The 27,986-nt window shown below is 42.5% G+C and overlaps 1 protein-coding gene across 1 annotated transcript; it reads left to right on the top strand.

Moving 5' to 3' along the window:
* Window positions 1-27,986, top strand: LOC106824831 (gasdermin-C-like). The gene is made up of 12 exons (XM_070480904.1): window positions 1-150; window positions 6,572-6,789; window positions 7,483-7,666; window positions 9,702-9,870; window positions 19,175-19,286; window positions 20,326-20,373; window positions 24,061-24,267; window positions 24,553-24,579; window positions 25,424-25,563; window positions 25,877-26,006; window positions 26,468-26,541; window positions 27,227-27,986. The coding sequence occupies exons 2-12, from the start codon at window positions 6,576-6,578 to the stop codon at window positions 27,464-27,466; spliced, it is 1,545 nt and encodes a 514-aa protein (XP_070337005.1). The 5' UTR covers window positions 1-150; window positions 6,572-6,575; the 3' UTR covers window positions 27,467-27,986.

The raw sequence follows: 27,986 nt of genomic DNA, 5'->3' as shown, positions 1-27,986 counted from the left end.
GGTGGAAGGAAAACTCTGTGAGCAGAGTCACATTTATCTGTTCTCTGGAGTTTGTCTGGGAAACTTTGCTTGGTATCAGGAGGTCTGAAGACTGGAAGGGCCCTACTCAATTGGAATCTTTCTCTGCAAGACAAAACAATATACAAACTGGTAAGTGCTAATTGGGGATCGAGGATGAATAAGAGAAGATACTCTGATCAGAGATAGAAATGTTCAGGATGGGGTTGTGGAATGAATAGATGGTTTTGTGTTTTGCATAATTTGCCCCAAAAAGAAGGTGGCACTTCTTCCTGAATTTCTCCTTAATAAAGGAGAACTCTCGATAACAACACAGAATCATGTAAGGCTGAGGGAGGTATCTTTGTTACATCCTTATCCAGCTCAGTCTTAGAGGATCTTCTTTCGCTCTTGTAATTCTTTGTTGTCCACTGATGTCTTCTGTGGCCCACTCTAGACAGAACTGAAATGGCCACATCAGGGCTTTTACATCAAGTATTGAAAGTTCTGTCTCTTTTCAGCCACTCAATGAATGTTCAAAAACTGAATTCTGTATAGTTAGGAAATACTAGTCCTGTTGGCCCCGAAGAGAGCAGTTTAAACAGATTGATCTCATTCAATCTGGTGTGTAAAATGCCATGAACACTTTTCCCTGCCCAGCTATTACATATTCAAGTTCATGACTTCATCTACACTCAGGTCTCAGTTTCCACCTATGCACAGATAGCTCAAACATTTTTATCTCCAGGGTAGTTCTCTATTCTAAGTGCCAATCTATTTTAATCTCCTCTTGGATCTCAAAATCAACATATCCAAATACGAGTTCATTTTCTTCCTCTTCAAATGGATCTCCTTTCAGCGTTCCCTTACTCAAGAAAATGGAGCTACCATCCGTCCAGTTACCAAGCCAGAAACCAGGAAATCTTTCTTTTCCTTCCCTCTTCCTCATGCCCCCATAAACGCCATCATTGAGACCATTTGATTATATAGCATCTCCTCACTCATCATCCTAGTGTGAGCTACTGTTCTCTCTCACCTGAAACATTGCCAGAGCAGCCTCTTAATTGTTCTACATTCATCTACTGTTGCTCCATTTCAGACTGAGGGGGTTTTTCTGTGTCACAAATCTATTTAGTTCATTCCCTTCCTTAGTTACAGTCTAACAAGCTTACTGAATTCTAACTATCCTAAAAGTGTATCTGTTGATTCTCTTGTCTTGTAGGTAAATATATCATCTGTAAATAATAACTGTTTTGATGTTCCCTCCAAATCTTATACTTTTCATTTATTCTCCTCCCATCACTGTGATGGATGGAACCTCCAGAAAATTGTTGATCTCAATAAAACTAGGAGAAAAAAAACTCAAAAAAAATTTAAAAAAACCAAAAAAGATGAAAGCAAAGAAGAAAATTGTTGAATGGCAGTGGTGGGAATGGACAGCATTTTATTATTTCTGTCTTTAAGGGAATATCGCTAGTGTTGCATCATTAATCTAACATTTGCTGTAGACTTTCGATGCATGCCATTAACAAAGTAAGGGAAAAATTCCCTAAACTCCTAACTTGCTAAATTAAAAAAGTCATAAATGAGTGCTGAACTTTATCAAATGATTTTCTTACGTTTTATGCAATGATCACATAGTTTTCCCATTAATAGGTAAATTTGCGAGTTATAGTAATAGATATTTTGAGGTAAATTTATTCTTGCCTTTATTGGAATAAACACAATCTGATCACAATTTTTAAAAGAATTTTATGGGTTGAGTTTGCCAATATTTTGTTTAGGATTTTTCCCCCTGAGCCTCTGAAAGTTTTACTAGCACAGAAATTAGCAGAACATTGAAAAATTGGGCCTTAGGTAGCTATCATAGGTTTGTTAGGAGGGAAGCATGTAAGAAAATATCTCTTTAATTTATCCATCACTTATGTTCTACTGCTTGACTACCAGACTACTTCTGAGCATTCATCAGCCCCCTATAATAAGCTGAAGAGACAAATACACTCTGAAAACTCTGGAATATTAATTTCAACCCCTTTGCCAACCTAACCTTTAAAAAAAAAAAGGCTATTTTATTTTAATTTCATTCATCTTTTCTGTTGTTTTTCTAGTCTGTATTTCATTTATTTGTGCTCTAATCTTTATTATTTCCTTCCATATGCTAAATTTGAGTTTAGTTTGTTTTTTTTCTCATTTATTGTGGTGTAAAGTATGTTGTTTGTTTGAAATCTTTCTTTTTTCTTTTTTTTCTTTTTTTTTTTTTCCTGAGGAAGATTAGCTCTGAGCTAACTACTGACAGTCCTCCTTTGTTTGCTGAGGAAGCCTGGCCCTGAGCTAACATCCATGCCCATCTTCCTCTACTTTCTATGTGGGATGCCTACCACAGCATGGCTTTTGCCAAGCGGTGCCATGTCCACACCCGGGATCCAAACTGGCAAACCCCGGGCCGCTGAGAAGCGGAATGTGCGCACTTAACCACTGCGCCACTGGGCCGGCCTTCTTTTTTCTTAAAGTAGGCATTTATCACTATAAAATTCCCTTTAGAATGGCTTTTGCAGCATCTCATAAATTTTGGTATGTTGTTGCATCTCCATTTTTGCTTATCTCAAGATATTTTTGATTTCCCTTCTGATTTCTTCCTTGACCCATTGGTTGTTTCACAGTGTGTGGCTTAATTTCCATGTATTTGTGAATTTTCTAATTTTCATCCTGTTATTGATTTTTAGATTCATACTGTTATGGTTGGAAAAGTTACTTGATTTGAGTTCAATCTTGTTAAATTCATTAAGACTTCTTTTGTGACCCAACATATGATCTATCCTGAATTATCTGTGCACACTTGAAAATAATGTATATTCTGCTGCTGTTGGATAGAGTGTTCTGTATATGTCTGTTAGGCCCGTTTGGTCTCTAGTGTTATTCAACTCCTCTGTTTCCTTCTTGATATTCTGTCTGGATTAACTATCCATCGTTGGAAGTTGGATCTTGAGGTCCTCTACTATTACTGTATTGTTGTCTATTTTTGCCTTCAGTTTTGCTAATATTTGCTTTCTATATGTAGGTGCTCTGATGTGTGAATATATATTTATGATTGTTATATCCTCTTGATGAATTAACCCTTTTGTCATTGATAATGATTTCGTTTGTCACTAGTGATAGTTTTTGACTTAAAATCTATTATAGCTGATGTAAGTATAGTCATCCCTGCTGTCTTTTCGTGACCATTTGCATGGAACATATTTTTCCATCCCTTTCTTTTCAGTCTATGTGAGTCCTTAAAGGTAAAGTGAATCTCTTGTAGGCATAATATTGTTGGATCTTGGTTTTATTAATTCATTTAGCTTCTCTATGTCTTTTGATTGGAGAATTTAATCTATTTGCATTTAAAGTAATTGCTGATAAAATAGGATTTACTATTGCTATTTTGCTAATTGTTTTCTGACTGTCTTATTGTTCCTTTGTTCCATTCTTCCTTTCTTGCTGTCTTCCTTTATGATTTGATAATAATTTGTAGTGGTTTGTTTTGATTCATTTCTCTTTATCTTTTGTGTATCTACTAGAGGTTTTTTATTTGTGGTACCAAGAGACTTACACAAAATGTCTTACAGCTGTCCATTTTACTTAAATCATGTATAAAAAGTCTACCCCTTTCATTTTCTAAACATTTTATGCTATTGAAGTTACAATTTACATATTTTTATATTAGAGTATTCTGAATTTGAAAATATACTTAGTTTTATGAGTGAGTTTATTTTTTCACATTTTCATGTTACTAATTTCAGCTTGAAGAACTCCCTTTAGCTTTTCTATTGAGGCAGGTCTGGTGCTGATCAACTCCCTCAGCTTTTGTTTGTCTGGGAAGGTCTTTATTTATCTTTCATTTCTGAAGGAGAACTTTACCAGCTACAGTATTTTTGGCTGGCAGTTTTTTCTTTCAGCACTTTGAATATATCATTCTACTCTCTCCTGAGGTGCAGGGTTTCTGCTGAGAAATTCACTGATAGCCTTATTGGGGTTCCTGGTATGTAATGAATCACTTTTCTCTTATACTTTCAAAACTCTCTGTCTTTGAATTTTTAAAATTTGCCTATAGGGGCTGGCCCCGTGGCCGAGTGGTTAAGTTCGCGCGCTCTGCAGCAGGCGGCCCAGTGTTTCGTTAGTTCGAATCCTGGGCACGGACATGGCACTGCTCATCAGACCACGCTGAGGCAGCGTCCCACATGCCACAACTAGAAGGACCCACAACGAAGAATACACAACTATGTACCTGGGGGCTTTGGGGAGAAAAAGGAAAAAATGAAATCTTTAAAAAAAAAAATTGCCTATAATGTGTCTTGGTGTAATCTTCTTTGCATTGATCTGGTTTGGAGACCCTTGTGCTTCAGGGATCTAGAGGTCCATATCTCTTCCCAGATTTTGGAAGTTTTCAGCCACTATTTCTTTAAATAAGCTTTTTGCTCCTATCTCTCTTCTTCTTTTGGGCCTCCCATAATGCTTATTTGGTTCTCCTTACGATGTCCCATAAACGTGGTAGACAGTCTTCACTCTTTTTCATTTATTTCTTTTTATTCCTCTGACTGGATAATTTTAAATGACGTCTCTTTGAGTTCACAGATTCTTTCTTCTGTTTTCCTAAGTCTGCTATTGAAGCTGTCTATTGCATTTTTCATTTCATTTGTTGTACTTTTCAGCTCCAGAATTTCTGTTTGGTTCTTTTTTATGATTTCTATCTCTGTTGAACTTATAGTTTTGTTTATTTATTGTTTTCCTAATTTCATTGAGTTGTCTATCTTGTTCTCTTGTAGCTCATTGAGCTTCTTAACATAATGATTTAGAATTATTTGTCAGGAAATTCATTATCTCCATTTCTCTGGGGTTGGTTACTGGAAAATTATTGTATTTCCTTGTTGATGTCATTTTTCCTTGATTTTTCATGCTCCTTGAAGTCTTGGGTTGCTTCGTCACATTAGAAGAAGAGTCACCTCATAAGTCTTTACTGACTGGTTTCAGGTTAGAAAGATTGTTACCACTCAGCCTGGCTAGATATTCTGGAGGTCTCTCAGACCTTTTTTCTAGATGCACCTACTCCACTCCTCTCGTTCTCTCTTTCAGGAGAAGTCTCAGGATTGTATGTCTTTTCTCAATTCAAACAAATCCAGACAAGTGGCTGAGAGCCTCAGGCAGTGCCCTGTAGTGTTAAGGGTATATACATTGGAGTTGAGCCAGTAGGCTGCGTGTACTTGTGTACAATCTGCAGAGATTTGTGCATGCTGAATGTGGGGTCACATGTGGGGGACCATCACTGGGGGAGGAGGGGCATGTGGAGTGCTGGGGGCTAGTTGGGGATTCCACAGTTGTTGTGTCTTACAGGGTTCATGAGCAGGTTTATTGGTGGAGTCCATGAGGCAACTAGTAGAATCAGTGACCCTTTGTTGAGCTCTAGCTACCCTCAGAGTATTCAGCCATGCCAATCCTCCTCAGTGTGTTGGGTGGGAGGAAAAAGAAGTGGGCCTCTTGAGAAGCATCTTGCATGGCTGGGGAAGCTAGGTGCTCACTATGCTCTCACTTTCCCCCATGGGAGAAACCATGGGCAAAGGGTGAGTCCTTTGGCCCAATTCAGTGTCCCTTGACAGTGAATTGTGCTGTCTTGGAGGAAAGGTGATGTGGGTAAAGAGGAAATGTTCTTCTTACCCTCTTCAATGCACCTATTCTTGGCTATTTGCTCCAGTAGGGTGCTGGGACTGCTCTCCTTGATTCTGGACTCCCACAAAGTTACTCTTGTCCATGGTGGTTGTCAAAATTAGTGTTCCTCAGAAGAGATGAGGGCTGAAAATTCTTATTTTGCCTTCTTGCTGACCTCATTCTCTGAAATTGAAAGTGTTTAAAGGCAGCATGAGAGCATCACCCAGGTGGATGACTATCCATAGCAGGCTCCTGACACATGAGAGGTGATTCACTTTATAATTTTCTAATGAATCATGGCTCACTTAGCACAACAATGTAGGCTTCTGGGATTTTTATTTAATTATCTTCTGTCCATTGTCATGAAGGCTACACTCTTGTTCTAGTTCAGTCACAGCAAGATTGTATAAATCTTGGAAGACATGGAATTTACATACTGAACATAGGTAATTCACCTATATATAAAAAGCAGTCCTCTAGTGGGTGATTAAAAATCTTAATTTGGCCAGTTTGATCTCAACTACCATGGCATAGGAAAGTGCACATAGTTCATTTTTGGAGGGGAATTAATTTCTTCTTTGTCACTTCCAACAAATTAACCAAGTGCTTACTGGTCCCCCTGACTTGGCAGGGACTTCCAGTCTAGGTATCTCATCTCTGTTCACTAAAGGTCATACCAATAGGTAATTGTTTAAGTAAGACTTAGGCCCTTCCAGCTTCTAACATGGGCATCATTTGCATATGCATCCTACCTCATCATGTATATATGACATATACTTCTTTCTACGAAATATTCAATACTCTGTCAACTCTCTCTGAAGGATACATGAAAACCCATTTAATCTCATCTGTGAGACCCAACTGATCTTTGTACTCCCCTTGTATCTGCTCCTAGCAACATGCCCTCTATGTTTGAGAGAACTAGCAAGAATATCACCAAAGAGATTGGAGACAAAGATCTGAGGCCTGTCGAAAGCTTCTTGAGTGCCACCAAAATACATCAGTTTTCTTTATTACTGAAGAGGAAGCCTCGCTCACAGTTCTGGGAACAACCTGAAGATCCAACGGAAGTCTCCCTCATGCACATTCTCGAACCAATTTCTTCAGTCCCAGGTATTGTCAGCCGTGAGCACAGGAGACAAGGAGTGAAAAACAAGGGCACTCAGGGAGAGGTGGAGCAGCACACAAGAAATTCTGAGACACTCACACAGGGAGATCTCAGTATGAGCCTTGCCCAAAGGCAAGGGCCGAGGAACTAAGATTTTGAGAATTTGCTAATTATTCACACAGGTATACATTAGTTTGTTTAATGCTTACAATGGCTTCTTGAGGGACAAATATTTTCCCCAGTTTACATAACAGTAAATTGAATCTTATAAAATATTTTGTTCCATGCTGCATATCCGGGAAGTGGTAGATCAAGGATCTAAACCCAGTCTGTCTGGAACCAAATCACCAACATTTTCTGCCCTAGTTTGCTCCTTCCTGGGGCTGGATGCTGTGCCCGCTGCAGGAGACCCTGTCCTGCAGAGATGATGCCGTGGATCTCCTGGACCAGTGCGCAAGCAACGTCACCGTTTCTTAGAGTTAGGATGTTATCCCTGCTCTGCAACCCCTGGGTGGATTGGCTTCAGCAGTAATTTACACTTAAAATATTAATTGATTAGTTAGCTTCTTCACTGAGAGATTTAAATGAGTATGAGCATTCGAGCAAAATAGAACTCAGTCATTCCGTTTTCATTCAAGTTTCCAGCTGTTCCAAAGTGAATTCTTGGCTAAATGTAAGGCCACCTTTTTTGTCCCTAGAGCCTGTTAAGAAAGGACCATTCCTCCTCCGTGATGCTGCAATGCTGAAGCTGAAGGCTGGTGTGAGTGTGAATTCTGGGGTAGAAGTGAACGTGTCTGGGGAGGCTACTGAGTCCTATGATGACACCCTACAGTATCAGATTGTTACCACCCCATTCCCAACCTGGACAGAACTTCAAAAGAGGTGAGGCTGTGGGAGAGGAAGGGGACGGGTCAGCAGAGCCCCGAAAGGTGCTCTCCTCTTAGGCAAAGAGGTGTCCAGTAGGTTTTGTTGCGGAGGCTCAGAATGAAGAAAACAACATCTCAGATTATGCTGCTCTTCTTGGCTATTCATTCATTTATTCATTCAACTTATAGTCATTAGTTATGTAATAAATATTTACTAAAACGGTAATTACTCATTACAGTGCTATTTTGTGCCGAGAATAGAGTAATGAGAAGACTGACCAAAATCCCTGACATAAAGCAGATTATATTTGTTGGGGTAGGGGACGTGCAATGAATGAGGAAATAAGTTATAAAAAATAAATTAACAAAGCATTAATTTAAGTGAGACAAAGACTCTGAAACTCTATGTTTAAATAAAGTATGCATCAGTGTCCTAGGATTTAATTTAACTCCGTGCATGTGGGAAAAGAAGATCTTCAATAATCCTCTAAGGGCTTAACAAAGAACTTCTTAAGTCTTTATGCCTTTTACAAACAGAGATGTCCATTTAAACAGTATTTCTATCAATACAAAGAGTTATTAAAGTAAGCAAGTAGTTAAAATCACAGACTGTTTAGAGACTAAAAGTTACTGGGACAGGGCATTGCACAATTTCTGTATTCCTGGTGTCTTGTAAGACTCTCATTAGAACTAACATTTGCAAAGACTGTTTATGGTGCAAAAGAGTATTTGGATTTCTATAGCTGCAAGAAAAGAAAAAAATTTGTCATAGAAATTTCTCTCAGTGGTTAAGGAGGCTGCAATTTCAGGGATACATTTTATTGTCTCGCACCAAGAGAAATAAGTAAGCCTGAGCTCGAAGCTTTAAATATGAGAAGAAAGCCAATTAGATACTTTTAATAAATGAGATGCAGGGCATTCAATGTGTTTCAGCTGAAGGCACTTACAGGTTGTGATGGAAACCCTGAAGGTAACAACAAGAGTTGGTGAAAGAGACTGGCTGGAGGGAGGGGAGCCTATGTAGGTCTTTCTGGGTAGCAAAGAGTTGAGCTCAGACCTAAAGAATGGAGGAAGCAAGCAAGAGGAAGAGGAAAGGGGTCCAGATGAGGAGTTTGAAGGCCCAGGGACAGGACAGAGCTGGATCTTTTCAAGACTAGGGGCAGTCCAGTGAGCTGGAAGCTTAGCCAATCCTGAGGAAGGTGATATGAAATCAGGCTTGGAGGTAAGTAGATGTCAGATGGCATAACATCTTAGAACGACACAAGGTCTTGAATTTCCCCCCAAGGGCAATGGGAAAACCCAGCACTGATGCTCAGTGACCTCCTCCACTGAAAAGCAATTTAAGGGTCTCTCAGTGTTCCACACGGCTGTCATCTAGGACACCAATCCCCATGGGGCCTTGAGTAGAATCAGAGTTGAGTCTCAGTCTGAAATGGACACAAAATTTGTCTTCAGTCCTTCAACCCTCTCACATCCCCCACCCAAATTTATATCTTCAAGTCAGCCTTACCAACCACCTACCAAGGACAGTGAATCCATAAAGACCCAGTTGTGCAAGTCATGAAGAATCACCCAGAATCTTCCCTGCTTTGTCTGCTCCACATCCCACCCTGACTGTGCTTCTGGACAGTGATGGATGTGGGTTCCCCGACTTAAACAGTAGGATCTCCTGAGGACTGTTCACAACATGTGGGCTTGTCTACTTCTAGCCTCTTCTGGTGAGAGGGCCTAGTGCTGGAAAACTATAAATCAGCCCCTACCAGGGCAGATAGAATTTTGGAAAATGCCGATGACTTTCACAAAATGGCGTGCACACTCTCATACCAATACCCGCATCATAGAATGGGGACCCCTCCACCGTGCATATCAGAGATACTCTGTTGCCCAAGGGAACTTAACCTAGAAGCCATTATCTTTCTACCCATTGAGGGATCATCTGTCAAAGTTCACAGGCTGGCACCCCTTCCAGGTTATGAGGAGAAGAGTAACTTAGAGTAACCCAGGGGGGCAACCCTTCCCACTCTGACCCTCTTCCTCCCTTTCCTCCCCAGGAAAGTGTTGGACCCAGAGCCATCATTTCTGAAGCAGTGCCGGGAAACAGGTGTGGACCTGTATGTGGTGACAGAGACAGTGGAACTGCTCAACAGTCCTGTGCTGCAGGAAACCAGCAGTGGGAAAAGTTCCGGACTATTTTCCCTCTCTTGGAATACTTTTTGCAAGGTATGGAATGGGGATGCCAAGAGCATAATCAGCCCATCCTCACTTCCCAGGGGAGTCTGGATCTTAATCAGTATCTGTTTCCAGATGTCAGAAAGAGTGGGGTCATTATTTCCCACTTCTCCTGTGCCAATGAATCCTGACTCCTAACCTGAGACTATATTCTAACATCCTCATTTGTAGTGCTTTAATATATGGGATTACTCAGTATTGGCAAAATATGAAATCGATTTAATTTTGTGGTATTACATTTTACTTTGGGTAAGTAATGGATTCTGGTGAATCCAAAGGTGTGTCTGCTGTACTGTATACATGTCTAGTTTTGTGTATGGCTGGAAGAAGCAACGGATCGCTAACACATAACCTCAGCAGTTACAGTACCCTAAATGCTGTGATATGCTGAGCAGAAATGACTTAAGGAGTGTTATTGAAATATCTTCGAGCACATATGATTTACATAACTCTCTCACAATAACCAACTATAATACTTTAAGTGAAGCAAATTCATTTATCAAATATTTTACGTGTGTTATAATGCACTTTTGCACAGTAAGTATTTACTGTGTAATTTGACCTCACTTAAGAGACTTAGAAAGAGGTGGGTGATTTTTGTCCTTGAGTAGGACCAGGCTCCACTCACATTATTTGATTCCACATTCAGGGGACAAACAAGTTTGAACTGAATAAAACATTCTTACAGGTTGGAGGATATTGTGACATTCAGCTTTGGGTTTCCATGTGCTTGTGTTGGTGAACTGGGTTTTGTGAGAACAAGAGGAGAAAACCTTGTGTCATTTCACGTAGAGTGACGGCTCAGCTGTGTGTGCCACCTTCCCAGCTGTCTACAGCTAGCATGGTTCCAAATGTTGGCTCCTGCACCGTGATCTTGTTAAAAAGTTTGCATATCACCTCTGGTTCATGGGTGCATCAATTTTGTTTTGGTCAATCAGACAAAAGATCAGTCAGGAAATGGAGGACTTGAACAACTCTATTGGACCAACTGGACTTAACAACACTGTATAGATTATTAGACCTAACAGACACATACAGAACACTCCATCAGCAGAGCAGAACACACATTCTACTCAAGTGCACACTGAACATCCTCCACTATAGTTCACATGGTAGGCCCCATAGAAGTCTTACCAAATTTAAGAAGATTGAAGTCATACCAAATATCTTTTATGATCACAAAAGAATGAAAGTAGCCACCAATAACAAAAGGAAAACTGGACAATTCACAAACATGTAGAAATTAAAGAGCACACTATTGAACCTTCAATGGGTCGAAAAAGATATCACAAGGAAAATCAGAAAATATCTTGAGACAAATTAAAATGAATACACAGTGTACTAAAACTTAGGTTATGCAGCAGAAGAAGTTGTAAGAAGGAAGTTCATAGCAGTAAATATCTACTTTAAAAAAGAAGAAAGATCTCAAATCAACAATGTAACTTTACACCTCAAGGAAGTAGAAAAAGAACAAAGTAAATCCAAAGTTAGCAGAAAGCAGCATATAATAATGATTAGCATAGAAGTAAACACAATAGAGAATAGAAAAACAGTAGGAAAAAAATCAATAAAACTGAGTTATTTTCTTGAAAAGATGAACAAAATAGACAATTCCTTAGACTAAGAAAAAAAAAAACCAGAGAAGAGTCAAATATCAGAAACAATAAATGAAAGAGGAGACATTAGAAATAAAAGGATCATTAGAGAATACTCTGATCAATTTTACACCAACCAATTGGATAACCTAGAAGGAATGGATAAATTTATAGAAACATACAACCTCCCAAGCTTGAATCACGAAATAATAAAAAGAAACAACCTATAACTTGTAAGGATATTGTCAGTAATTAAAAGCCTCCAAATAAATAAAAGCCCACAACTAGGTGACTCCACTGGAGAATTCTACCAAACATTTAAAGAAGAATTAACACTAATCTTTCTCAAACTCTTTCAAAAAATTGAAGAGGAAGAAATACTTCCAAATTCACTTGATGGGGCCAGCGTCACCCCAGTACCAAAGCCCTACAAAGATTTTACACAAAGAGAAACCTGCAGACCAATATCCCTGATAAATATGGATGTAAAAATCCTCAAAGAATATCAGCAGATCTATTTAACAGCACATTAAAAGGATTATACATCATAACCAAATGGGATTTATTCCCAGAATGCAAAGATGGTTCAACAATAGGAAAATCAATGAATGTAATGCATCACATTAACAGAATGGAGGACAAAACCACATGATCATCTCAATTGATCCAAAAAGGCTTTGGCAAAATTCAATACTCTATTATGATTAAAAAACACCAAAAAAACTTGGAATAGAAGGAAATTATCTCAACATAACAAAGGCCACATGTGAAAAGCACACAGCTAACATCGCATTCAATGGTGAAAACCTGAAATCTTTCTAATACCAAGAAAAAGACGAGGATGCCCATTCTTGCCATTTCTATTCAACATATTTCTGGAAGCCCTAGCCGGAGCAGTTAGGCAAGAAAAATAAATAACAGGCATCCAAATTCAAAAGGAAGAAGTAAAATTATCTCTGCTCACTATGACGCAATCTTATACGTAGAATCCTCTAAAAATTACACACACAAACAAAATGATTAGAACTAGTAAATAAATTTAGCAAAGTTTCAGGACACAAAACCAATATACAAAATTAGTTGTTTCTATACATTCACAATGAAAAATCCAAAATGAATTTGAGAACAATCCCATTTATGTTCTTAAGAAAAATATACTTAGGAATAAACCTAATAAGGAGGTGAAAGACTTGTACAATGAAAACTGGAAAACATTGCTGAAAGAATTGAAGAAGACACAGAATAAATGGAAAGGCATCCAATGTTCATAGACTGAAAGATTTAATATTGTTAAAATGTCCATACTACTCAAAGCCATCTACATTTTCAATGCAGTCCCTGTTGAAATCTCAATGGCTTTTTTTTCCATTCCTGGGAGAAAAATCTTAAAGTTTATATAGAAGCTCAAGGAATCTCAAATAGCCAAAATAATCTTGAGGAAAAAAAAACAAACCTGACAGCCTCCCACTTCAAAACATATGCAAAGCTGCAGTAGTCAAAACAGTATGGTATTTGTATAAAGACAGACATATAGATAAGTGGAATGGAAGATAGAGCCCAGAAATAAACAATCACGTATGTGGTCAAATGATCTTTGACAGGATGCTGAGACCACACAGTGGGGAAAGAATAGTCTCAAGAAATGGTCTTGAGAAAACTGTGTATCCATATACAAAAAAAATGAAGTTGGATCCTTACCTTACACCATATTCAAAAATCATTTCAAAATGCATTAAATAGCTAAATGTAAGACCTGTAACTGTAAAATCACCAGAATAAAACATACGGGGAAAGCTTCATGACATTGTGTTCAGCAATGATTTCTTGCATATGACACCAAAAGCCCAGGCAACAAAAGCAAAAATAGACAAATGAGACTACATCAAACTTAAATACTCTGTGCAGCAAGGGAAACAATCAGCAGAGAGAAAAAGCAACCTATGGAATGGGAGGAAATATTTGCAAGCCATACATCTGAAAAGAGGTTAATGTCCATAATATTTGAAGAACAACTACAAATCAACAACAACCACCAAAATGACCTGATTGAAAAGTGAGCAAAGGACTTGAACAGATGTTTCTCCAAAGAAGATATACAAATGGCCTACAAGCACATTAAAAGGTGTACAACATTACCAATTATCTGGGAAATGCAAATCAAACCCATGCTATCACCTCACACCTGTCTGGAAGGCTGCTATCAAGAAAACAGAAAATAACAAGTGTTGTTGAGGATGCAGAGATGTTGGAATTCTTGTGTACTGTTGGTGGGAATGTAAAATTGTGCAGCTGCTGTGGAAAACAGTATACAGTTTCCTCAAAAAGTTAAAAATAGAATTACTATATGATCTGGCAATCCCACTTTTGGGCATATATCCAAAAGAATTGAAAACAAGATCTTGAAGAGAGATTTGCACACTTGTTCATTGTAGCATTATTTACCATAGCCAAGTGGTGGATGCAAATTAAATGTCCATTAAAGGATGAATGGATAAAGAAAATGCATATACATACAATGGAGTACTATTTGACCTCAAAAAAGAAGGAAATCCTGTCATATGCTACAACATGGATGAACCTTGAGGACATTATGCTAAGTTAAATAACCCATTCACAAACAGACCAAATGCAGCCTGATTCCAATTATATGAGACATGTAAAGAAATCAAACTCTTAGAAAGTAGAATCATGGTTGGCAGGGGCTGAGGAGAGGGACGAAAAGGGCATTGTCACTTAAAAGATACAGAGTTTCAATTTTGCAAAATGAAAAATTTCTAGAGATCTTTTTCACAACAATGTGCCTAAGGTAACACTATTGTACTGTACCCTTACACATGGTTAGGATGGTAAATTTTGTGTTGTGTGTTTTTTTCCATAATAAAAATTAAATAGAAGAGCCTCATAATAACAAAAATGTTTACAAAATTCAAATAGCTTGGGGCTGGCCCCATGGCGGATCGGTTAAGTTCGTACACTCTGCTTCAGTGGCCCGGGGTTCGCTGGCTCGGATCCCTGGCACAGACCGCTCATCAAGCCATGCTGTGGCGGCATCCCACGGAGAAGAACTAGAATGACCTACAACTAAGATATGCAACTATGTACTAGGGCTTTGGGGAGAAACAAAAAAGAGGAAGACTGGCAGTAGATGTTAGCTCAGGGCCAATCTTAAAATAAATTCAAATAGCTTAACTTTTTTTGGTCTAACTGAAATCCCTCTTGCTTTTATAGCAAAACGTAGAACCTTACTTGTATCCTCAAATAACTTATTGTCATGTTCCTGTTGAACAGGGTACAAATTCATAAAGACGAAAAAAAAAGTGGAAACAACTGCAGACAGGAGATGTCAAAATTCAGAAAATTCTACTAAAAAGTAGGCAAATGGTAACAGACCCTGGAAAGCAGGAATAATGGAGCCCCAAATGCATCAGGGAAGGATGTCTAGACAAAACCCCTGAAAATCTCTGGAATTGGAGGCACTAGCTACCTCTGAAGAGAGGGTATATGCAGGGTTACATGTAAAAATATTGATTGAAAACCTATGTAAGGAACACTTAGAGTTCCAGATCCCTTTCCCACGTCTGCATAGCCTGGAAACTACCCTCACACGCCACCCCTGCCCCAGTAGAACACTCTCTGGGAATTTAAATAATGTGGGCTCTGGATTTGGAGAGACTGGTTACAATGAAATGCAGGGGTAAGGGATCATATTGGAAAAGGGAAAGTAAGTGAAAATCCTTTTTCCGTGTGGGGAAAGTGAGCCCTCTTTCCCCATTCGGCTCTGGGCATCCCGCCTCCACCGCCTGTTAGCCTCAACACGCATATCCCAGGCACAAGATTGAGGGATAAATCCCTGGGAAAATTGTCCAGTCTAAAAGAAAAAACCCCAATATCCGTACAGTTAGGGATCCTCCAAAAACAGCTTTATCCCTCCTGATCATCACAAAGTGAAACCCCCCACTCCACAAACCCTGCCCCTGCACACCTCACTTCTATCATCTTTAATAATGCTTCACTTGTCAGTAAAAAACACACAAGTAAAATCCTAAGCACTTGAGGAAACACACACAAAAACCCTACACTGAAATTAGGAAACCAGAAGAAACAAAGACCACTCAGGGAGGAAAGAAATACTTCATCTCTCAAATTGATAATATTTTGTTTCCATGAAGGTATAATGCTGTATAAAAAAAAGTAACAAAATTTATTTTCTTTTGTGGATTTGCTACATCTGATCAAACTACATTGCTGCATCATTAGGGTTCATCTTGATGTTATACATTCTTTGGGTTTTAGCAAATGTATAATGATAGGTATCCACCATTATAATATCATACAGAATACCTTCACTGCCCTAAAAATCCTGTCTTCCAGTACTTATCCTCTCTCCTCCGAACTGCTGGCAGCCACTGATCTTTCTTTTTTCTCCATAATTTTGCCTTTTCCAGAATGTCATATAATTGGAACCCTACAGTATTTGGACTTTCAGATTAACTTCTTTCATTTAGTCATACACATTTAAGTTTCCTCCACATTTCTTCATGCCTTAATAGCTCTTTTCTTTTTAGTGCTGAGTGACGTTCTATTGTCTGGATGTACCATGGTTTATTTATCCCTTCATCTACTGAAGGACATTTTGGATGCTTCCAAGTTTGGGCACCTATAGAGCTGCTCATAAACACCAATGTGATGATTTCTATGTGGACATAAGTTTTCACCTCCTTTGAGTAAATACCAGGGAGCATGTTGGCTGACTGTATGGTAAGAATATGTTTAGTTTTGTAAGAAACCACCAAACTGTCTTGCAAAGTGACTGTACCATTTTGCATTCCCGCCTGCAATGAATGAGAGGTCCTGTTGCTCCACATCCACATCAGCATTTGGTGTTGTCAGTGTTCTGGATTTTGGCCATTCTAACAGGCGTATAGTGGTATCTCATTGTTGTTTTTATTTGCGTTTTCCTGATAAGATACAATGTGCAGCATCTTTTCAAATGCTTCTTGCCATCTATATATCTTCTTTGGTGATGTGTCTGTTCAGGTCTTTTGCTCATTTTATAATTGGGTTGTTTTCTTATTGTTGAGTTTTAAGAGTTAACATGTCTTGCAAGGCATGTCTACTGGCAACAAATTCCCTCAATTTCTGTTTGTCTAAGAGAGTCTTTATTTCTCCTTCACTTTTGGAGGGTATAGAATTCTAAGTTGGTGTGTTTTTACCCCCTCAATACTATGTACTTCACTCTGCTCTCTTCTTGTTTCCATTATTTCTAAGGAGAAGTCAGATACAATTCTTAAATTTCCTTGGTAAACTGTTTTTATCCTGTGACTTCTTTCAACATTTTTCTTTATCACTGAATTTCTGCAGTTTGAATATGATATTCATAGGTCTAAGTTTTTTGGCATTTACCTTGCTTGGAGTTCTCTGAGCATCCTCGATCTATGGTTTGGTGTCTGACATTAATTTGGGGGAAACTCTCAGTCGTTGTGCTTCAAATATTTCTTCTGTTCCTTTCTATCTTTATTCTCCTTCATATATTCCCATTACATGTACTACAGCTTTTGTAGTTGTCCCACAGTTCTTGGATATTCTGTACCATTTTAAAAGTCTTTTTTCTTTTTGCTTTTCAGTTTTGAGGTTTCTATTCAGATCTCTTCGAGTGCAGAGATTTTTTTTCTCAGCTATGTTAGTCTCCTAACAAGCCAATCAAAGGCACTCTCTATTTCTGTTATAGTGTTTTTGACTTCTCTAGTGTTTCTTTTTGATTCTTAGAATGTTCATCTCTCTGCTTATATTACCTGTCTGTTCTTGCATTTTGTCTATGTTTTCCATTAGATCCCTTAGCGTATTAATCACAGTAGTTTAAAATTCCCTGTCTGATAATTCCAACATCCACGTTATATCTGAGTCTGATTCTCATGCTTGCTCTGACTCTTAAAACTGTTGGTTTTTTGCCTTTGAGTATGCCTTGTACTTTTTTGTTGAAAGTTGGACACGATATACTGGGTAGAATGACTTCTGGTAAATGGGCCATTGGTGAGGTGATGGTAAGCTCTAAGGGGAGGGTAGTATTCTGTAGTCCTGTGATTGGGTCTCAGGTTTTTAGTGAGCCTGTGCGCTTGGTCTGTGAACTTCACAAGAGCTTCTCAGTACTCTCCAGGCCCTCCCCCCTCTTAGGTAGGACAGATGGCTAGAGGGAGCTAGAGTTGGATATTTCCCTTTTCCCACATGGAAGGCTAGAAGAGGCTGGAGTTGGGTGTTTCTCTTCCATCAGGTTGGTTTGGCTCTCGTAAAACTCCAATAGGTTAGGCTCTAGCAAAACAGTTTCTCTTGAGGCAGGCCATATTGAGGAGAACAGAATGCTCTGAGAGATTTCAGAATGGTTGCTTTTCCCTTCCCAGTGCCTGAAGCATGAGGGGATTTTTCTTTGATATGCATTGTGAGAACCTGATAGAGCTCCTGGAGATAAAACTCACAAAAGTTGAAGCCCCTGTGATGACTGGGTCCACTGGACTCTAAGTCTGAGACTTGTCGACACTGAGCCTCCAGCAATTTGTCAACTATAATTCAGGTTTTCCTACCCAAGCACCGGTCCCATGGAGGTTTCCGCTCTTGTAAATTTCGATTCTCTATATCTGCCTTCTGTCTCTCCAATGCTTGGGGCACTCGTTTGCTCTGTGACCTCACTTCTCTGACAGATCTAAGAAGAGCTGTTGGTTTTTCAGTTTGCTCAGCTTTTTACTTGTGGTTAGGATGGAATGATGACTTCCAAACTCCTTACATGTTGGACTAGGAACTAGAAGTCAAAAAACTTTAAAAATAGAAAAGTCATAAAATTTCCCCAAAAAAGTAAGAAGAGAAGAGAATATTAATAAAAAAATTTAGAGGATGGAGAGATCCAACTTCTGAATAATAGGAGATCCAGAAAGAGAGAACAGAGACACAGTACTGTGGGGGAATCTTTGAAGGAATAATACAAGAAAGGATCTGAGACCAAAGGATAACGCTAACTGCAGGCATAGTATAATGAGTCAACAAAGATCTATACCACGGAACCTAGGTGTGAAACTCCAGGGTACTTGCCTCAAAAAGAAAATCATGAATATTTCTAAAAAGGAAAAAATAGGCACATTACAAGGAATTCCAGCCTCGAATTCTATGTCCAGTCAAATGTCCATAAAGTTAAGAATAAAATAAAGACATCTTCAGATATACAAGGTCTTAAGAAATGTATCCTACATGTCCCTAGAGATAATGAGTAAGAGGCAGAGAGGGCACATGATCATCACATTAATTAAGTGATAAAGGAAAGATCTGGAGTGAGGGAAAGCAGCCTCCCCAACAGTAAACAGTGAATATTAACTTAGACAGACGCTGGATATGAACATTTTAGGAAGATGGGGGAAGGAGAAATGAGGAGTGAGAGGAAGATTAGGAAAATGAAATCCTCATCATCAACAGGAGAAAGTACATGGATATACTTAAATCTGGTAAGAAAAAAGTCAAATCATTGCAATAAATCTGAAACTGAGAAATGTGAGGGTAAATACTAGACAAAAAAAAGAGAGAAGAGAAGTAGCTGGAAATTAGGAGTAGAGGGGTGAGATCAGAGGACAGCTGGGTCCTTTCCTCATGAGCTTTCCAGATCTATCTGAGTTTTAAAATCACATGCGTATATGACCATGTTACCTGGTTTCTCTCCCCAGGGTGAAGGAGCGGGAGAGCGTCTCAAAGTGAGAGAAAAGGATCTGACTCTGCAGAAGGGCATGGTGATGGCCTATAAGAGGAAACAGCTGGTTTTCAGGAAGAATGGCTGGGGTAAGCAGAGGGTGAAGGAGGAGATGGGGAGAGGGGTTCTGCTTCTCTTGAGAAGACAAACGAGAGGGAGAAAGACCATCAGCAGGCAACCTTGGCTTTTCCACCTGTTGAGGGAGGGGAAGAGCATCATTTCTCAGGCGCCCTGGGCACACACACACCTCAGCACCCGCAGCTACTTCCTAGGATGGCCCGATGGAAATGTTGCTACAGGAGATACAGAGTCTCCTACATGGAGGGAGACAAAAGAGGTGCCCAACGCGGAAGTGCAGCCCTAATCCTGACCATCTCTGTTCATTTAAGGTCCTGCCACTCTTGGCAGCTCACCTGGGGGAGCCACAGAGCTGTCCCCAGGTTACCCCTAAGATACCACCATAGTCACAAACAGAACTGCAGACGTAATGCTCTAACAGCACAATGCAGGATTTTACCTACATCTCTCTCTCAGTCACTAGCCTCAGAATGAACAGTGTCCCACCACACATGCTGCAGGTTCTGACTCCACATGGGTGAACCGTTTACACCAACAGCAACTGCATACGTGGGCTGAATGGTGAGTGCTGAGAACACCACCAGCTCACAGTCCCTGGCGTCTCCCTGCCCAAATTTAAGTCCCAGCTAGAGGTCAGCCTGATACAGTGGGGTCCAGGTCCTTAGAGATAAGGGGATGCCCTCACCACACACACACACACACACACATATTACGCACACACACTCTCTCTCTCAATCCTTCATGAAGGAGGAGGGAGGAAGCACTTCCGCTCACCCTACAAAGGTGGCTCCCTGCATAATGATCACTGAGGCCCTTACGTAGGGGTGCTCTTCAGAGAGTCGGATTCAGGAGACAGAGTGAGCTCAGGGACTCTGAGTTTCGGAAGCATCCCAGCTGATTCCGACATAAGGGCCCCAGGCCACCCTGAGACAATCTCCTGAATCGGGCCTAGAGGGAGCTGGGGTTGGGGGGTGGGGGCTGCAGTGTGGGGTGTGAACGACTCCAGCAGGAATGACCTTGGCTTGCTTGACCTGGCTTCTTCCCATCCAGACATTTATCACATCTCAGATGATGACAAGCAGAAGACCTTTCCAAAAGGTGAGTCCCAGAGCTGGACAGGATCTCTGTCTAGACCTTAGACTTGCTGAGCCATGACCCCATTTGGATGCTAAGAACCATGCAAGGGCCTCAGCCCCACAGACCCCAGGGAGACCCTCCCAGCCAGGCTCCTCCACTTCCTGCCAGGCTGCCCTGCCTTTGATCCTGGCAAGGGCCCCTGGCCACAAGGAAAGCCACCTTTCTCCTTTAAGGGCCAGACAGGTATGTGTGAGTGTGTGTGTGTGTGTGTGTGTGTATATGTGTGTGTGTATGTGTGTGTAGGGGGGAGACTAACTCCTGGTGAGTGAGCCCTTCTGTTTCTCTTTCCGGAGAATATCGTGCTGTGGTCAAGGATGGGTGAGTGGATGTTTTTGAGCAGGATCTCAAAACATGAGGGGTGGGATCTGATCCCTCCCCCAGGCCTCTCTGCACAACAACAGCCAGAGTGCTGCCTTTGCTGTCCTTCTCCCAGGGCCTGGGATCTGGGCAACGGAGAAGAGGGTGTCAGGGAGGAGGGGGCAGAAGATCAGAGAAACCATGTGTGTTCAGAGACTAACTCTTGGGTGGGGAATTTCATTTCTCTTCTAGACGTTTTTCCTATAGCCATCTGCCTGGAAAAAGGTGAGTGTGTATTTGCTGGAGAAAGGGATGGGACCCTTCCTGCACACATGTGACAAGCAGGGCAGACTGCCCCGGCCTTTGCCACCAATGCCCCAGGGCCTGGCCTTAGTTTCTGTGGAAGGCGAAGGGTCGGGAAGGCGGAGAAGGTGGAGGAATGGACTGCGATGGGGCAGGAAGAAGTTAAGCAAGAGGCAGGAGGCGATATGAGGGCAGAACCCTCCAAAGTACCTCTAGAGCAAATCTGGAGATGAGGAAAGGAGATGACCACTTGTGATTCTCTTTCTAGAACCACTAAAGGAATGCTTGAGGAAAGGTGAGTGTTTATTAAAAGGGAACCTGGGCTTCTGGGTGGGAAAATGCAAGGCTAAGAACCCAAATGGGAGGTTTCCATGAAACTCGGAAAACTGTCCTCTACTGCCAAATTTACAGCGTTACTTCTTCATTCATTCATTCCTTCATTCATTCGTTCATGCAACAAACACTTACTGAGGACCCAAGGGGCGGAGCCGTTATTCTCTGTGCTGGAGACACAGCAGTGAACCAAATGGAAATCGCCTCCCTGGAGCCTCCATTCTGGTGACCTCTCCCTCTCAGCAGACCTCCTTGAGGCCACCTGGAGCCTCCTGGGAGAAGCAGCGTGCCCCCAACATGCACTGCTTGGTGAATTCTGTAGGGCATAGACGATACAGACAGGATGACGAGATAAGAAGGGTGGTCAGTGTGCAGGTACCACCCCAAGGAGGTCATGTAGACAAACTCATTTAATCTTCATACCATCCCCACCTAAAGGACGTGGAATCTGAGCTCAGAGTGCCTAGCATTCTCATCTCTAGAGCCCAAAGCTAGAATCCACATTATTCCGGACACATCCCTCCCCAGGCCTCACTGCACAGCCACAAGCCCACATGCGGCCTTTGTTGTCCTTCCCCAAGCCACTGGGGTCTGGCTCCTGGGCATCAGGCAGGGGTGAATGGAGAGGAGCGTGTTGGGGAGGTAGAGACAAAAGGTCGGAGAAACTGAGTGTCTTCAGAGACTAAAACTTCAGTGGGGAATTTCATTTCTCTTCTAAATGTGCAAGTTCCCACTTTCCAAGGAGGTGACTGTGTGTTTGCCGGAGGTAGGCATGAGAGTTTTCCTGCACACATCGGGTATCTCCTGGGAGAAGGAGAACATGCCCAATACCCACTCCTTGGTGGATTCTGTAGGACATGGAAGATACAGGCAGAATGACATGTTAAGAAAAGTAGTCGTGTGTGCAGGTATCTCCCCCAAGAACTTCATGTGCACAAGCTCATTTAATCCTTATACCATCCCCACCTAATGGATATGGAATCTGAGCCCAGAGCACCTAATGTTCTCATCTCTAGAGCCCAAAGCTGGAATCCATGTTGTTCCAGACAAGTCCCTCCCCCTGGCCTCTCTGAACAACCGCAACCCCAAGGCTGCCTTTGCTGTCCTTCCCCAGGGCACTGGGATCTGGCCCCTGGGCAACAGGCAGGGCTGGATGGAGAGGAGGGGATCGGGGAATGCGGGCAGAAAGTCAGAGAAACCATGTGTGTTCAGAGACTAACACTTGGGTGGGGAATTTCATTTCTCTTCTAGACGTTTCTCGTATAGACATCTGCCTGGAAAAAGGTGAGTGTGTATTTGCTGGAGAAAGGGATGGGACCCTTCCTGCACACATGTGAAAAGCAGGGCAGACTGCCCCGGCCTTTGCCACCAATGCCCCAGGGCCTGGCCTTAGTTTCTGTGGAAGGCGAAGGGTCGGGAAGGCGGAGAAGGTGGAGGAATGGACTGCGATGGGGCAGGAAGAAGTTAAGCAAGAGGCAGGAGGCGATATGAGGGCAGAACCCTCCAAAGTACCTCTAGAGCAAATCTGGAGATGAGGAAAGGAGATGACCACTTGTGATTCTCTTTCTAGAACCACTAAAGGAATGCTTGAGGAAAGGTGAGTGTTTATTAAAAGGGAACCTGGGCTTCTGGGTGGGAAAATGCAAGGCTAAGAACCCAAATGGGAGGTTTCCATGAAACTCGGAAAACTGTCCTCTACTGCCAAATTTACAGCGTTACTTCTTCATTCATTCATTCCTTCATTCATTCGTTCATGCAACAAACACTTACTGAGGACCCAAGGGGCGGAGCCGTTATTCTCTGTGCTGGAGACACAGCAGTGAACCAAATGGAAATCGCCTCCCTGGAGCCTCCATTCTGGTGACCTCTCCCTCTCAGCAGACCTCCTTGAGGCCACCTGGAGCCTCCTGGGAGAAGCAGCGTGCCCCCAACATGCACTGCTTGGTGAATTCTGTAGGGCATAGACGATACAGACAGGATGACGAGATAAGAAGGGTGGTCAGTGTGCAGGTACCACCCCAAGGAGGTCATGTAGACAAACTCATTTAATCTTCATACCATCCCCACCTAAAGGACGTGGAATCTGAGCTCAGAGTGCCTAGCATTCTCATCTCTAGAGCCCAAAGCTAGAATCCACATTATTCCGGACACATCCCTCCCCAGGCCTCACTGCACAGCCACAAGCCCACATGCGGCCTTTGTTGTCCTTCCCCAAGCCACTGGGGTCTGGCTCCTGGGCATCAGGCAGGGGTGAATGGAGAGGAGCGTGTTGGGGAGGTAGAGACAAAAGGTCGGAGAAACTGAGTGTCTTCAGAGACTAAAACTTCAGTGGGGAATTTCATTTCTCTTCTAAATGTGCAAGTTCCCACTTTCCAAGGAGGTGACTGTGTGTTTGCCGGAGGTAGGCATGAGAGTTTTCCTGCACACATCGGGTATCTCCTGGGAGAAGGAGAACATGCCCAATACCCACTCCTTGGTGGATTCTGTAGGACATGGAAGATACAGGCAGAATGACATGTTAAGAAAAGTAGTCGTGTGTGCAGGTATCTCCCCCAAGAACTTCATGTGCACAAGCTCATTTAATCCTTATACCATCCCCACCTAATGGATATGGAATCTGAGCCCAGAGCACCTAATGTTCTCATCTCTAGAGCCCAAAGCTGGAATCCATGTTGTTCCAGACAAGTCCCTCCCCCTGGCCTCTCTGAACAACCGCAACCCCAAGGCTGCCTTTGCTGTCCTTCCCCAGGGCACTGGGATCTGGCCCCTGGGCAACAGGCAGGGCTGGATGGAGAGGAGGGGATCGGGGAATGCGGGCAGAAAGTCAGAGAAACCATGTGTGTTCAGAGACTAACACTTGGGTGGGGAATTTCATTTCTCTTCTAGACTACATGGAAGAGATTCCTTCTGTCCTCCCAATAGGTGAGTGTGTGTTTGCTGGAGGTGGGGCTCGGATCCTTCCTCCACACATGTGATGAGCGGGGCAGACTTCCCTGGCCTTTGCCACCACTGCTGCAGGGCCTGGGCTAGTTGCCCTGGAATGGGAAGTGTTGAGAAGCCCGAGGACATGGAGGGATGGACCCGGGTGGGGAAGGAAGAGGTTAAGCAAGAGGCAGGAGGCCGTAGGAGGGAAGAAACCTCCAAAGTGCCTCTAAAGCTAATTTGGGTCATGAAAAAGGAGATGAACACTTGTGATTCTCTTTCTAGGAAGAATAGAAAAACGTTTTGGCCAAGGTGAGTGTTTATTAAGAGGGAACCTGGGGCTTCTGGGTGCAAAACGCAAGGCTGAGAACCCAAATGGGAGGTTTCCATGAAAGTCGGAAAACTGCACTCTACTCCAAAATTTACAGCCTCATCTCTTCATTCTTCATTCATTCATTTCTGCATTCATGCAACAAACACTTACTGAGGACCCATTGGGCAGAGCCATTGTTCTATGCACTGGGAACATGGCAGTGAACCAAATGGAAAGGCCACCTCCCTCGATCCTCCATTCTGGTGACGTCTCCCTTGCAGATCTCCTAGACTGCCTGGAATTTCCTGGGAGAAGCTGAGAACCCCCAACACCCACTGCTTGGTGAATTCTGTAGGAGATAGACAATACAGGCGGAATGATGAGATAAGAAGGGTGGTCGTGTTTGCAGATATCAATCCAAGCATTTCATGTAGAGAAACTCATTTAATCCTCATACCATCCCCACCTAAAGGATATGGAATCTGAGCTCAGAGCACCTAACATTTGCATCTCTACAGCCCAAAGCTGGAATTCACATTATGCCAGACATGTCCCAGAAATGAGCACCTGGTCATTCTCTTCCACTTCCCAGGACCACTTTCCAGAATCTCCTTCTCTCCCTGCATTTTGCCCCCTCATTAGTTCACTGGGATTGCCCATCTTTCTAGCCTGTTATGACAGCTCCATCCTCAGAGCTCAAACACGCCATCCATTGAGACACTTCAGGTTTGTAAAGTGACAGAGACACTGGCTCATGTTGATGGGGAAGGGTTTATCATCCGAGGAATGTTCTAATCTAAGAATTGTCCCCATTTTCCGGTTGATGTTGATGCCTGAGGGCAGAGTTCAAGCACCTACAAGAGGAGGTTTCCCAGCAAATGGAGGCACTGGCCCAGCTCACAAAGGGCGTTCAGGATGCTCTATTCCACAATATCCCGGCCATGCTTGGGGACCGAGGGGCACTTCAGGAACTCATGGACATGGTGAGGGGGTCCCATAGCTGCCTAAGGCTGATCAAAGTTGTAAATGGGAATGTTTAGGAGATACGGCTGCCAAGATACATCAGGGAAGAGGAATAGGGGTAATTACAGGGGAATGATAAGGATGTCTGAGATTGGGGACCTTGGACCTATGCCCCAAGACCTTGGTCTAGGAGTGTAGCCCCTGCATACAGAAGGGGTTGGGAATCCCCTGGAGGAGGTAGAGAGCCATTACCCTCACCTCTTGGTTAATCACAGAATTTACAGTCAAAATAACGTCATCATAGTCATCGTCAATAATGCCTGTCTCCTATAGCTCGAACAGGAACCCTTGGGTCATTTGAGTGGCCCTGGTGGCACCATCTTAAATGAACTGCGAAAGGACTCAAGTTATTCACCGGTTAACCCAAAGTACCCCATCCTTTACCTGCTTGAAGCCATATTGGGTAAGAGTGATTTGGAAGAAGAGCGGGAGAGACACAAGGCTGGTCCCCAAGAGATCCTGAAAGGGCTGAGTTAGATGAACCTCTCCAAAGCCCTTTAAATATTATGATTTTTCATCCTCACATCATACCTGTCTCCAAGGGTGAGATAAAGATAAAGTCTCCATGTGACACAGCCTGAGGCCTAGCAAGATGAGTCCAAGTTCACCCAACATATCATTGGGGGTGAATGATCCTGGCTCCAGCCTCATAATCCCATCCTCTGGACCATGTTATGTAGCATCCTGGAGACCATCCTAAGAACAGAAGGAGGACTTCCCAGGGCAGGGAACTTGATCTTCAAGTCTCATGGGTTTTATTCCTCTGCCTCAGAGTTCCCCTCTGACAGGGTCTCCTAGTTCACAGAGGGGAAGATAATCTGAGTCTTCATCACTGTTTTTCCCCATATGTCTCCCTGTCCCCAGTACTGAGTGACATCCAACATGATCTGCTGGCCCAGTCCAAGGAGAAGAGGATCCTGTTCCATCAGCGGGAGCTGGTGAGAAATCCCCAGGGGCCAGCATCCAGGGAAGAGGGTGAGGGAACCGGAGATGAGAATGAATCAGAGAAAAGAGAGATGGCACAGGTTCCTGCTGGGAGGGGAGTCCGGCTCCCTCTGTGGCCACTGGGGCTGCATCTCCTTGTGGAGAGCAGGTCAGCGGGTATGAAGATACCTCAGGAGTGACTCAGTTTCCATGGCAACCCCTGCAGAGGCACCCACAGTTCTAAACTAGCCACATAGGAACACATGTTTGGGAGCTCAGGGGATCTGAGTAACAGATCTGCTTTACTTACATGGTCACCATTTGCAAATTGCTCTCTCTCTCTCTTTCTCTCCATAGATATGTGTATATAAGTACGTCTATGCATATAGATGTCCACATATACATACACACATTGCACACACATGCATATACATATCTAATTCCCGACACCACTGCTCTGCAGGGTAAATCTTAGTATCACCATTTAGCAGCTGAAGAGCCAATGCTCACCGATTTCCAATAACGTGTCCATAATCACATTGATCACAGGACATGACCAGGACATGACTCCTGGTCCACATGACGCCAAAGCTCTTGCTCCCTTCAGTTACCCTGCATGACTCCTGGATCTTGGGACAGAAAGTCTTCTCTTCCTCTCCCTGGAGGGTGACCTGTAACCTCTGACACTGCTTCTTCTAGGTGAGGAGCATCCTGGAGCCCAACCTCAGCTACCCCTGGAACATTCCCTTCACCCTCAAGCCTGAGCTCCTCGCCCCACTCCAGGGGGAGGGTTTGGCCATCACCTATGGCCTGCTGGAGGAGTGTGGCCTGAAGATGCAGCTGGATAGCCCCAGGTCAACATGGGACCTGGAAGCCAAGAAGCCCCTGTCTGCCCTGTATGGGATCCTCTCGATGCTGCAGCAGCTGGCGGAAGCCTGAGGCTTCCCTGGTGGGTGGTCAGTCCAGAGAGGCCTGGCCCCACCCCAGTCTATGCTGTGAGTGTCCTCGGTGGGCTCAGGGGACCCAGGGTCACGCCTCTCTGCCTTTCCCGGTGGGATAGAGAAAGGGATGGACGGAGACTGGAGGGAAAGTCCTGGGGTGATGGAAATCTCTCTGTCTAGATAAAGGTTTATGCATTGGTCTAAACTCCTCCAATAGTGTGCTGAAGAATGGAGCATTTCTCTGTCTGTAAATTTTACTTCAAAACAATGTAGACAAATATTGAACTCTAGTTAATAATATGCATTGTTTTGGGTGAAGTGTACTGCTGTCAGTAATTTACTTCAAAGTGCATCAAAAAATAAGGTGGATTGATGATTCACAAACAGATCTGTGACCAAGGAAATGTGGTAAAATGTTAATAATTGGGGAATATGGGTGTAGGATATATGAGAGTTCTTTTTTCATTTCTGAAACACTTTGTAAGCCTGAAATTGTTTCAAATAAAAAATTACCCCTC

Source organism: Equus asinus, chromosome 12 (assembly GCF_041296235.1).
Source record: "Equus asinus isolate D_3611 breed Donkey chromosome 12, EquAss-T2T_v2, whole genome shotgun sequence".
Lineage (NCBI taxonomy): Eukaryota > Metazoa > Chordata > Mammalia > Perissodactyla > Equidae > Equus > Equus asinus.
This window is presented reverse-complemented; position numbering and strand designations above follow the sequence as displayed.

Coding starts and splice junctions, on each gene's coding strand:
- LOC106824831 (XM_070480904.1), top strand. CDS start 6,576: ATGCCCTCTATGTTTGAGAGAACTAGCAAGAATATCACCAAAGAGATT. Junction 6,790..7,482: donor ACCAATTTCTTCAGTCCCAG/GTATTGTCAGCC, acceptor TTTTGTCCCTAG/AGCCTGTTAAGAAAGGACCA. Junction 24,580..25,423: donor AGAAAAACGTTTTGGCCAAG/GTGAGTGTTTAT, acceptor GCCTGAGGGCAG/AGTTCAAGCACCTACAAGAG.